At 35.8% G+C, this 12,500-nt stretch overlaps 1 protein-coding gene across 4 annotated transcripts in view; it reads left to right on the forward strand.

Annotated features, from left to right (window-relative positions):
• The window catches only part of LOC104991636 (chromosome unknown open reading frame, human C15orf41), a 234,391-nt gene that overhangs the window by 53,231 nt on the left and 168,660 nt on the right, over window positions 1-12,500 (forward strand). For 3 of the 4 annotated variants that reach the window (XM_010844194.1, XM_010844193.1, XM_010844192.1), the window contains exons 2-4: window positions 2,721-2,766; window positions 3,657-3,721; window positions 9,925-9,985. In XM_010844194.1, coding sequence (XP_010842496.1) covers window positions 2,721-2,766; window positions 3,657-3,721; window positions 9,925-9,985 — 172 coding nt within the window. The remainder of the gene's footprint in view (window positions 1-2,720; window positions 2,767-3,656; window positions 3,722-9,924; window positions 9,986-12,500) is intronic. The other variant, XM_010844195.1, reaches the window with a different exon arrangement.

Consider the following 12,500-nt stretch of genomic DNA (forward strand, 5'->3'; position numbering starts at 1 on the left):
CCCCTCCCCTCTCTTGCCTTCCTTCCTTCTTTCCCTTCCACCTCCCTTCTGCCTCCCTCCCTCCCCTCCTTCCTTCCTTCCTTCAAAACAAGACGTGTTATTACTCAAAAGAAGTGTGGAAGGCAATCACTTCACTCTATGGTCTTGAGCAGCTCAGCAGTGTCCTCAAGGGCCCAAGGTCTTTCCATCTTCTGTTGCATCGTCCTCGGTGTGTTGACTTTGTCCTTTTCCCCCATTGCTGCAGTGTGACTTCTGCTGCTCCATAAGCCATTTGTCACACACCTCAGACAAGGTTTTACAGAGAGCCTGTGTAGGAGTCCACTCAGCGCTCTTCTCTTTTCAGACACCTGCAGGATGAGGAGCTTAATCTGGGAGCATAGTATGGGGAAAAAATAGACAAAATTATCTTTGAAGAGACTTCATAATCCATCTTGGGCATGTATGCAAATTAAGTGATTATATTTTTTAATATGTAAATTGAAACCACTTATATCCTAAGTGGCATGTATATGTTCCAAAGCCAATACAGTCTTGAAATATATGAAGTCAGGGTATGGTTTACTTCACTTAATTCCTAAAAAATATGTGAGTGCTTGATAATATTTTACTTTTTACTTTTTTTGCATGTATATGTGGAAAGTTTCCTCTAAATCAGTTCCTGTCCACTTTAAATGTTTCATTTTGGAGGCATGTTTTCCCATACACATGACCTCAGGACACTGGATGCTCAATGAAGACTACTGATGGAACTGACTGTGATATTCAAGATAAGCCTTTCAGTTCACGGAACCATCTCTTCTCTTACTTCTTAGCTAAAAACCATATTCTTTGTGAAATGAACCGAGGGAATGTTGAATTTATACTGTAACTAACCCTCTTGGCCACTGAGAAAATGCATTGCTTCATAGGCTATGTCCATGACTTTAGATGAATTGAATTACAAGCTATTTGAAGATGGTTTCCTGGTTGAAGACATTATCTTGCCCTCAGCTTGGATGGTGCTTTCAACTCTTGATGAACTTCTCACTTTGAATTGTTTTTTCCTGGGCTTATTCCTCCAGCTGTCTGTTAGTCTTCCCTTTCTGAGCATCTACAATTATATTTTTGTCTTATTCAGTTTAGTTTCTTCCTTGTTAGTCATTGGTCCCTGACTTGCCTGTTACATGCACATTTATATCCATCATATTGTTTGACATAGAGACACTGACATTTTGCCCTCCATTAATTGGTTAAGATAAATATAGTTTGCTGTGCAATGAGGAGTGCTCTATTTATTGTACATAAATACCTAACATTGTGACTTATTCAGTCATTTATAAAGATTTGGGCTTAATTTCGCCTTTTTTTTTTTTTTCATGAGATGGTTGTCAACAGCCCTACTAGGGTCTGTGATTTGCATGTGATGCTCAAGCAAGCCAAACACACTAGGAAGATTTTATACAGAAAACTGGCTCTTTCAAAGGTGGCTTCCATTTTTAAAGAGACATTGAAAAAAATTGGACTATAATGAATTTATAATTTTATTCAATCATTTCTCAGTACTTTTGGAGTTATCAAAACAGTCCTTTAGTAATTATTGATTTTCCTTGATAAACATTTATGGCATCTTTTTTTAAAAAAACATATTCTATTGTAAGCCAATAAGAGTGGAAAGGGGTTAGAAACCCAATCTATAATGATATGCAAGAGATGACAATATTGACAGTGAGTAAAGAAATACAGTGTCATTGTGTTTATTTCATACTCTCTAAACCTGTGATGAGCTTAAGCAGTTTCATTCATGAATAGAACAACTTTAATTACTCACTGTGCTTTGGTGTACTATAAAAGTTGAATTATTAGCACTGTAATTTGTTTGGATACCTTCTAGTAGGAAAATATATCAGAAATAACTAATCATTTTCAACATATGATAAGGCAACTCTATCTACAGAGGGCAATCAGAAAGAATAGCAGTGGGCTATTGATTGCTTTTTAGACAAGGAAAAAAAAATCTGTTCCATTTCTAAATGTTAACAATTGTGAGAGGAAAATCTCCACTTAGAGAGAATGTTTTCCAGGTTGCTTCACTGCCAGGTGTTTGAGATTGTGTGGAGTCTTAGATGAATAAGGCTTATGGCAGTCTTAGGGAGCCATGTCCTCAAGGACCCCGCTTCCTGCTGTGAAGGCTTCTCTATTCAAAGCAGGCCCGTGTCAGTGGGAATGTTCCAGTGGTCTCTGTGCACTACTTCTAGCAAAGCGCAACGTTTTCTCCCCCGTTGAATCTGAGAGAGCTACAGAAGAGAGCTACAGGACACCTGCCTGCTAACAAAATAAATTTCAGAATGTTGCCAGTGAATCAATTGCATGTTTTCTACTGTTTATGGGATTTAACTCTTATCATTTATCAGTGGGAATAAACCTTGCCACCTTGGGTCCCTTTTCAACATACCTGCATGCTACAGACATGATTTACAGTCATTCTGAAGTTTAAGAAAATCCAAATCATATGATAGTTTGCTTTGAGATGGTCCGTATTTCCCCCTTTCCCTTTCTCCCTCTCCTTGACCTAGCAGCAGGAAGCCTTTGTTTGAGGTGTTCATCTGGAACAACTTTTCCACACTTGTTTTCATGTTCTGTTAGATTACAGGGCAGCAGGCCTACCTTTGAAGCTCCTTTCTCTTTTGTTTCTTTGCCGTGCACTCCAGTAATTAACTTTGTCCTTCTTTTATTTGTTCCAGTCAATCGCAGGCCACTCTGCTGAGCATCTTCTCCCAGGAGTACCAGGTTAGAAGTTTTCTCCTTTGTGAGGGTTGACAGGTGCCTAATTGAATGATGAATGTCCCTTTATTTCTTTGTAATTGAACTGCCAGCTCTCTGATTGGGTTGGAGGATGTTCTCCTTTCCACATCAAGCACCGCCTGCGTCTCAGTGGAGGCCTGCCAAGCCTACCCATCCATCTGTCTAATAACATCTAGCCTTTGCTTATTTGGTGGACCTGTAATAAATTATGCTAAACCATTATTATTCTGACAATAATAATTTCCCCGTGTTGCGTGGTTCCATGTGCTAAATGTTTGCTGACTTGCACTGTCAGTGCCGCTTTCCATTGCTGACAGAGATGATGATAAATGACCATTGCTGGAGTGGCAGAAGGCAAGAGAGGCAGAAAATGGAGTCATTTATCATGAGATGACAGGTGTCAGTCAAGTGGCAAGTCTCTACGGAATTACTTTTTGTAGTTTTCAAATAAGTTGTTTTTAAGCAATGTTCTTCCTGGTTAAAAATGGCAATTGGATTGTAAAACTAGACTGCAGAGGACTTAGATGGAATTGAATTGAGGGAAAATTAATACAAAGGTTGAAAGAGGGAACAAGTTTTTCTCTGCCCTCTACAACCCTAAGCAAACTTATTTAGATTCAATTACTATGACCCTGTTGGCTTTTACATATATACTGTACCTTGCGGTACAGACTGGAGACATCCCAGCCATGCAATAGAGATTTAAATGCATAGGTTCATAGAGTAGAAGGGAAAAAATATCCGCTGCCACCCAAATCCCCAAACTACTATTCGGTTTGCCCTTTTTGTTAGACGTGGGGATCAAGAAATATGTCATTTTTGTTCTTGAACCTGATCTGTGACACAACATAAAGATCTTTTTTATTTTGTTTCAGAAACATATTAAGAGAACACATGCCAAACATCATACTTCAGAAGCGATTGAAAGTTATTACCAGAGGTATGACCTGCCTGCCCCACTAGAGGGTATCATAATACCTATTAATTGTAATAATAATTATGAATAAATTAAGTTAAAGAATTGATTTTCTATGTAACATTCCAGACGTTTTAAGTCAGTTGTTTAAGACTTAAAGTATATTTTTTAAATTTCTCAAATACTATGTTGTATAGATTTAAAGAATATGGTGAGACTATCTTAATTTACATGTGTGTGAAATCTTTAGTATGTAAGAAACAAGTTACAATATTAGAAAATCCCCGTTGGATGCTGGAAATTTACTGTAAGTGCATATCCTTCATAGATGCATATGTTCATGCATACGTATATCTATGTGTATATGTGAACATTCTCAAGCCAATTTTTAATTCTCATGTAAATCAGCAAGTTGAAAAATATATTAGAAAGTAAGGTTGAATTTTGGTCCAGTTGTATTTTGCATGGTAGGTATTGGTTAGCCATTTTAGAAATGCAAAAAAAAAGTATATATCAAGTGAGGACAAATGGAGATATATAATAATGTACAACTGTCAGATTTTAAGAGGGGTTTATATTTTAAAAGGAAATCTTTGAATTTCAGCCTAATTTATTATAGTTCCCAACCTTTCTTGTTCTGAAACAAAAAGTGTTTAAAATAGCTCCTTTTTAAAAAAAAAAATTTAAAAAACTTATCTTTGTAATATGAGTGAATAACTTATAATGGTAAATAATAATGGTTTGAATTAGAAATTGTTGGTTGCTTTCTGAAGTATTTTAGGGACATATTGGAAAGGAAAACTGTTTGAAATATAATCTAAAATTATTATACTTAAGATTGACAGAGCAGTCTTTCTATGGTGAGAATGATACCACTGACTTGAGATGAATGATTTTTATGCATGAAAATTCTATGAATTAAGTGAATATACAGATAAAATATTAGAATTGTGTTTCTGTAAAGTCATATTTTTAAAGAATTGAGAAATATTTATTGAAAAGTTATTCAAGTTAGGCTTTGAAAAAAGTATTCACTATGCCAAATGCGGTAAAGATATGTTCTGTTTTGAGTGGAAATGTCTGTTAAAGGAATATACATGCATACACACCATACCTGCAGGCCACCCCCTACCCCCCAACACACACAGACACTTTTATGTCTCGGAGAATTACTCTCCAAGAAGTGTTTATAAAGTTTGAATTGACTTATTCAAAAGTCATAATCTCCTCAGTGAAATTAACATCTAAATTAAACTCATCACCTAAATCATACATATAAAGTTGAGAACGGCCCATAAAATGCCATGAAACCAGCAACTGCTTTGGCAAACAGACCCTCCACAGAAAGACTGAAAAGTGGTTCATGTGTCAAAAAGTATATTCTTATATAAAACTTATAGTCTTAGGCTTTCATATAAAAGTATGGTTCTATATCCAGACTTTAAGGCCCTGTTAACATCAACAAAGGAGAACAGAGCATTTTCTAAAAATTTGGAGATCTGCTAATAGGCCATGGGGCTGCCCTCTAATAATCTTTTTTTTTTTTCATTGTATAAAGTCTATTTTAATTAGATGATTCCTAAGATCTCTAAATACTACTTTAAAAAAAGTTAGGTTCATTAGAGTATATTTGATTTCTAAAGTATGAACATGCTTTATTGAGTCATCTGGATAGTTTAGACCAGAAACAAAAATCTTTCCTTTAAGTATGGTTACTCAAGGAACAGTTGAGTGGGTAATAATGAAAATGCAGAAACATATTTGTGTTTCTTTAAATTTAGTTAAATACAAGAATCTCAATTTTGTGGAGTCACAATGTTTGAAAAAAACTTCAAGTTAGGCTGTAATGGACAGACTAATAGGAAAGCAGTCTGACTTGTTTCTTACTTTGTTACCCTACTTCCTTACTTTTTGCCCCACACCTTGTGCTTGGAGACAGGCTTTGTTGTTACTTTTCAGATGGTTTGACCTCATGGGCCTCTTCTTCTAAATGTGCAGGTTGAATGTCTCTGTATTCTGTGTGGTAAATTGGCCCAAAAAGATGTTTGTTTTCCAGCTGATTAACATAAAGGCAAAATTATATCAAAACACGCTTAAGCAGTTTGACAATCTTACCAACTTATTTTTTTTTAATAAAAGTAATACTTGCCTATTGTGAAAATTAAGCATATGTGTAATGGTATAAAAAAGAAATGAAAGAATTGCCTGTAATTGTGGCATCCATAGATAACCACTGGTATTTTTCTTCTCGGGCTTCTGTCAATCCATTTTTACGTAGATGAGGTCATACTATATATGCAGCTGTGAATTCTGAACTTTATACTTGGAAAAGTGTGTATAACATAGTATTGTTTTGAAGAAAGCTTTTTGTAAACATTTTGATACATCATCATCTGAAGGTTTCAAAGTTCATTGAAACATTCTTCTGTCGCACATATATGTTTCCACTTTTCTGATACAAATAATGCTTTGATAAATATTATGGTGCTTAAGTCTTTGCATTTTGGATTAGTTTCTCAATATTTCTGTAGATGGAATTACTGGTGCAAATAATGAAAACATAAGATTTTATTGTAATGTAATACAAACTAGAAATAATGTAATTACAGCCTAGAAAGGTTATAATGGTTTCATTTCCACTAGCAGTATCAGAGAATTCCTGTGTCTCTGTATTCTTGCTAGTATTGAGATGATCTCAATTCAGAATTTGAAGTCTGTATTTAAGACCATATAGTCCACAGTGTGATTCCATTGTGGTCAACTGAAATTTCAAATTATCCAGACACCAGTAGAAAATATTTTCCCTTTGAATTACTGAGGAAATATCCTCAGTTCTTCATGTTGTGCGTGTATAGACACAGCTTGAGTGTTCACATTGAAAACAGCCTTCTATTCTTTCCCACTCTATGATGGTATTTTAGTTCTAAACAGGAAACATACTTGGTAAAATTTATTTAGATTTCTCTAGATCGGTGCACACGGGCTTATATGCACGTGTGGGTGTACACATACACACACACACTCACAACTTGGTCAGATTTGCATGTATCCTCATCAGTAGCAAAGTTTAGAAGAAGCATTGTTTCTCATCACCTCCCTTCTCTCAACTCATACTGTCCGAGGGGCCACCTTTATTAGCTTTGAAGAATCAGACCAATTAGATTTTATTCTGGTGTTCACATGGGAAAAAAGGTTAGTTCAAATATGATATTGACATCAAATGATACAAATAGTTTCTGAAAATTTGAACCACTTTTTTGTTTAATTAGCTCTGTTTTCTTTGCACTCAATGTGTCCCATCTACTGTGCTAGGAACCACGTATAAGAACCACAAGTACCTGTCCTCAGCTACTTTGTTCTCTGGGAAAATAGCTGCAGACATGGAGATGGGTTCCAGAGATTTTTCGATATGGGATCAACAAAGGTGGTGTTCAGATGTAAGCTTAGTGAAGAATTTTGGTAGTTTTTGAAGTTTTCCCATAATAGTTGTTATACAAATATTAAAGATTAGATAATTTTGCTTTATGTTTAAAATCAGTACATATTGTTTTTAATCTTAGATGCTAACAGCTCTTTCACACTAAAAAAAAGTCATAAAATGGACCTTCTGTGAAGGTCTTTTAAGGATGGTTTCACCTACAAGTTACACATTTGTTAGTCCTCCTGTGGCAAACTGAAGGATGACATTTAGTCTGTGTCATCTATTGTTGTTTGACCAGCTCCTGTTTCTTTAAACTTAATGGAAGTATCCTATTGGTTATTACCAGGATAGTGATTGATGCAGCATTTATGTAAAGCCATATAATTTGGATTCAAGATGACAGTTTTCTGGCACAGGCCACATGAATTGGGGTCTAGCTGTCCTCTTTGATTCTTTCCAGATCAACCTCTGAGAAGAGGTTCTGCTCTGGTGGCAGTAGAGCCTTTCCTGGCCCTCAGATAGCCCAGGCCCGTTCCTGACATTTGCACCTACTGTTTTCTTGTTGGGAATATCCTTCGTCTGATGGCTTGCTGCTTTCCTTTTTGTCTGTTTCTACTTCAGTGTCACTTCCTTAGAGAGTGACTTCCTGACCAGCCCATCTAATTTATATTGTGAGAGTGTTGGTCAGTCATGTCCAACTCTTGGCAACCCCATAGACTAGCCTGCCAGGTTCCTCTGTCCATGGAATTCTCCAGGCAAGAATACTGGAGTGGGTTGCCATTCCTTTCTCCAGGGGAATCTTTCCAACCCAGGTATCGAATTTGCATCCCCTGCATCACAGGCAGATTCTTTACCATCTGAGCCACCAGGGAAACCCAACTTATATTGTAGCATATGTCATTATTCTATATATTTGTTTCTCTGTCTTTCCATGCAGTATAATGTCTGTGATGGTAGGAGCTAAAGTTTTGCTCCCTGCTGCTTCTTCAGAACCTGGAATAAGGTCTGACAACTAGTCAGCTCTCAAAATGTTTATGGGATAAGTGAATGTTAAGTGGAGAGTTGTAAAGATATCCTATTATAGGTTTAAATACCCTGACCCAGAATCAGAATGCTTAATGGATTAGTTAAGCATCTGGTTAGTTGCTCTAATTTGATGGAACTGATTGGTTGTTTCTTGAGCAGGCCTATCAGTGCAATGGAAATTCTGTAAGTTGATTGTGAAGGTCTTAGCTGACCTACTTCCCAAGGATCTTTCTCTCAACCACACTTGCCTTGTTAGTTTTTATTTTTGTTTTGTTTTTCCTTTGATCTTGATGAAATGAAAGTACTTATTTCCCAGTTAGACTCCTAAACAATTTTTCTAAGGAAGAGCCAACAGATGAAAATGGATTTATTAGAATTACTTTGAAGTTGTAATGATCCTGAGATTTTTACCCACCTTAAATAATTTGACTTTATTCCACTTTGTTTATTGGAAATTATACATCTTTATAAACATACATGTAAAATAGTATAATTTAATTTAGTATTTTCTCCTGGCAGTTACAAAGAAGACCTCATCTGTCGACTTTGATTTTTACTATCGAACAAATGTTATTAATTTATTCAATCAAACAGTACACTGTAGAGAAAATGTTCATACTTAATTCTATTTTCTTGTCTAAAATGTTTTTAATTAATTACTCATTTATTAAAGAAAAATATGTATTGCAATATAATTACCTATTATAAGCCAAGAACTGTGCTACACATAGTAAACTGAATAAAATGAAAGTGTTCTACCCTCATGAGGCTTTCAGCCTTACAGTTGGGATGTGTCTGAGGTGGACGAGTAACTCAGCAGATAGAGCGTTCTGGGCTAAGTGATGGAGAGAGGAACAGGGTGCTCCTCGATTGCACTTTGAGGGACACTTCACATAGTCCTGGTTGTGGTGGATGAAAAAGGTGATGTGCAAGGTGGATTCTGAGTTATCCAGGTGAAAGGTCAGAGTGGCAAACAGTGGCTAGAGACGAGGCTGGCTGAAGAGAGTAGGTAGGAACCAGATTACAAAGAACCTTACAAGAATTTTTAAGTGATTATAATTTAATTTTGAGATTTTTGTGTGGGGCTTTTGAAATGTTTTAAGAAGGAGAATGATACGTTCAAATTTTTGTCCTAAAAAAATCACTCTGGCATCCACGTCTGGGATGAATTTGGGGACTTTTTTGTTTTTTTGTTTTGTTTTGTTTTCGTAGCGTTAGGGGATGAGAGCTAGAGGTAATGACAGAAATCTAGAGCAGATAAGATGATGGCTTGTGTTGCCTGTTAAAGGGTTGGTGACCCACTGATGAAAAGTCTGTTCCATTCTTTTTCCCTAATCAGGTGCCAACCAACCCTATGAACTAAAAGTAAATCAAAAGATGATATGCTCGCATGGATACTTTTTTCACGAGTAAACTTATTTCCTTCCCATGAAGTGGTTATGGCATAGATAATGCCAGGGTAATAGGGTTAGTTCTTTTCAAAATCACCTCTGTATTCACCTTACACGTTAGGAGGAAAAAACAAGGAAGATGACTATGCTCAGACCTCCTGCCCCCGACTTCGCTTAGTTAGTGGCCAGTGGTTTTGAGGTGAACAGTGGTTTTGAGGTGAGCCGTTTTTGTTATTCTTTTCCCTTCAGTGCTTTCCCGTGACAGCGTACTTGAACTAGAGCTGAGTGTGGCATTTGCCCAGAAAAAACATGTACACACAGGGGATGCTGACAAGTCCATGCTGGCCTTTTCTTGTCACTGCCTTACCACTTGGCTTTGTCTTATCTAGGTATCTGAATGGAGTGAGGAAAAATGGAGCTGCCCCAGTGCTCCTGGAGCTAGCCAATGAGGTAATGTTATTGTTGTTATTTTATTTAAACCTACATAAAACCTAAGGGGCCTGTGTAGAGTGGCTCTGCTTAGAATTATAATTAACCTTAAAAAAAAAAAAAAAAGATTTTGAGGTATAGTAGACATTTAAATTGTTCCCTGGTCTCTTTGTACTTTTAATAATTGGACCGAGAGCTTCATGTATTAATAAATCAGTTAACTTAATTAGTCTGTTTCTTTTAAAATAAATGAGTAAACAGCTTCTTGATCTCTTATTTTGTGGGAAATTTCAACCAAACAGCTCAGGACATGCTCTTCTTTAGATGTGTTGTCTTAATTTAGTGTGAGAAATAATACCTGTGTCAAGTACAGAGATATATGGCAAGACAACCCATGCTGTTACAAAAATGAGGAGAGAGATTGTATACCTAAAGATGTAACATTTACTTGACTCATTTTTGTTGTTAGCAAACTTTTATTATATTAAAAGATACATGCCTTCTAGAAGTCTTTCTTTATATGGAGAAGCATACTGTTCTTATTAACACTAAGGACGAAGTGATTTATTGAACTTATTTGTTAACTCTTATCTGCTTCTGTTTGGGGAAACAAATAATAGTCTTACATTTAAAAAGGAAACCCTAAAGACTTCCCATGAATGAAGAAGCTGTAAAAAGTTCTTAATAGTTGCAGAGAGCATACTGAAAAAATAAAATATTTAATTCCTAAACTTTAAAATATTTATCCACCGTAATAAGAGCAATACAATATTTAGTCTGACTTGGAACTGCTTATGCAAACCTCATAGGGATGGAATGAAATGTACACTGTTTTCATGTTGCATTATAATAGAAAACATAGAAGGAAGGCAGAAAATGTGTGTTTGCATTAAAGATGACTCGGTACTGTGAGCATTAACTGTTGCAGTAGCAGCAAGTGCTCCATGTAAGGATGGCTTCTCTCATAGCTTCTGTCTGCTGTGTGCCACCAGTCAGCCATTGAACAATTGCCTATCAGTTTCTAGCAGGTTTTAATAGTCTAGGCAGTGTCTACACAATCGGATAGGATAGTTAACATATAGAATAGATGTCTCTCCTCCTCCTAGCAAAGCATGTTTTTTATTCTTTTTTTTAATTTCTAGAGCAAGGTGGTTTTTAAATGTCTCCAGACTTGAGTCGATTCTGTTAGCAACTTAAAATATTTGAGGTATAACTCATTCAGACTTTAGTGATGTGGCCCTTTATAAAAAAAAAAGAGTGTTCTTTATGAAAAAAAAAAAGCATTCCTGATACAGCATCTAGAAGGAGTGTGATGCAAAAGTGATAGTCATTTTTATAGATGATGATATTGATGGCATAAGTTTTATATAGTAGCAATTTGTATTCATTTGAATTTTTAATGGATATTTCTGTTGAGCTTAGCTTATTTAGCTGACCTTAACTTCCATCTTCTAGTAATATGGAAAATTTTAACCCACTGACACATTTTCTCCATATCAATAAATCTGTTATTTACCATGAATATATAGCAATGTTTAACCAAAGGAAATAAATCACCGTTTAAAGATGTTTCCTCTCCTTTGGCTGCAGATTAGTACAGAAATGATAGCATTTTCTGAGAGATTGCTAATGCTTTAGGAAAATTGGGGAATGACTGGTACCGGATTTGGCCTTCTAAACAACCAAGCTGCCATTTTTATATGATAGTTAATACCTTTAAATGACATATGCTTGCATCTGGTGACAATTGATGCGATGGTAATAGTTTATGAGTCAATATATATTTAATCAGTATAAACTGTAAAAATTGATGAGAAATAGATAACATTGGTACATTACAGTGTGCGGCAACTCTCTTAAGTAAGAGCACTGTATTATTGTTGATTTGGAAGGCAAGGACTCTATGTGGTCATCATTGATTTTATAAATGTCTTAATACTGATTTTCCTATTTCAAGGCTAAAAATGAACATTTGAGAAAATCTGACTTTGTTAGTAATAATAAGATCAGTCATTCTGTTCTCTCCACACAAATATTTTCAAGTGAGATTTGAAGCGCTATGAATTTTACTTACATGCTAAATTCTGACATGAAGCATGATGGCCCTATTTCAGAGAAAGATGGACACATGATTAATATGAAAATTAGGGAGATGCAAGTACCTGAACTAATAAGGTAGTCCTTATTCAGGCTGGACTACCTTCAGTAATTTCACCATTTTTCATGTGTCAGCTCTGATGTGGGTTACTAGGAATAAGCAGCTTCGTGGAAAGCATTTCTTTCTACTTGGGGAATTTAAGGGCATCCAAGTACATACATATTTGAAAAAACTGTTCATACAAATGAAGCCAGCCTTTTTGTCTAGTTACTAAATCAAGATAAAATTTTGGTATGAATATGGGACTTGAAAGCCTGTCAGGAAAAAATATCATTGTGATAATATATGAGATAACACTTGCTATCTTAACACCTAAGATGAAAAGACTTATTTGAGGGGAGCATTACTATTCTGGAAAAACACAGGCCTATTTTCTGG

This window comes from Bison bison, unplaced genomic scaffold (assembly GCF_000754665.1).
Source record: "Bison bison bison isolate TAMUID 2011002044 unplaced genomic scaffold, Bison_UMD1.0 scf7180017864197, whole genome shotgun sequence".
NCBI lineage: Eukaryota > Metazoa > Chordata > Mammalia > Artiodactyla > Bovidae > Bison > Bison bison.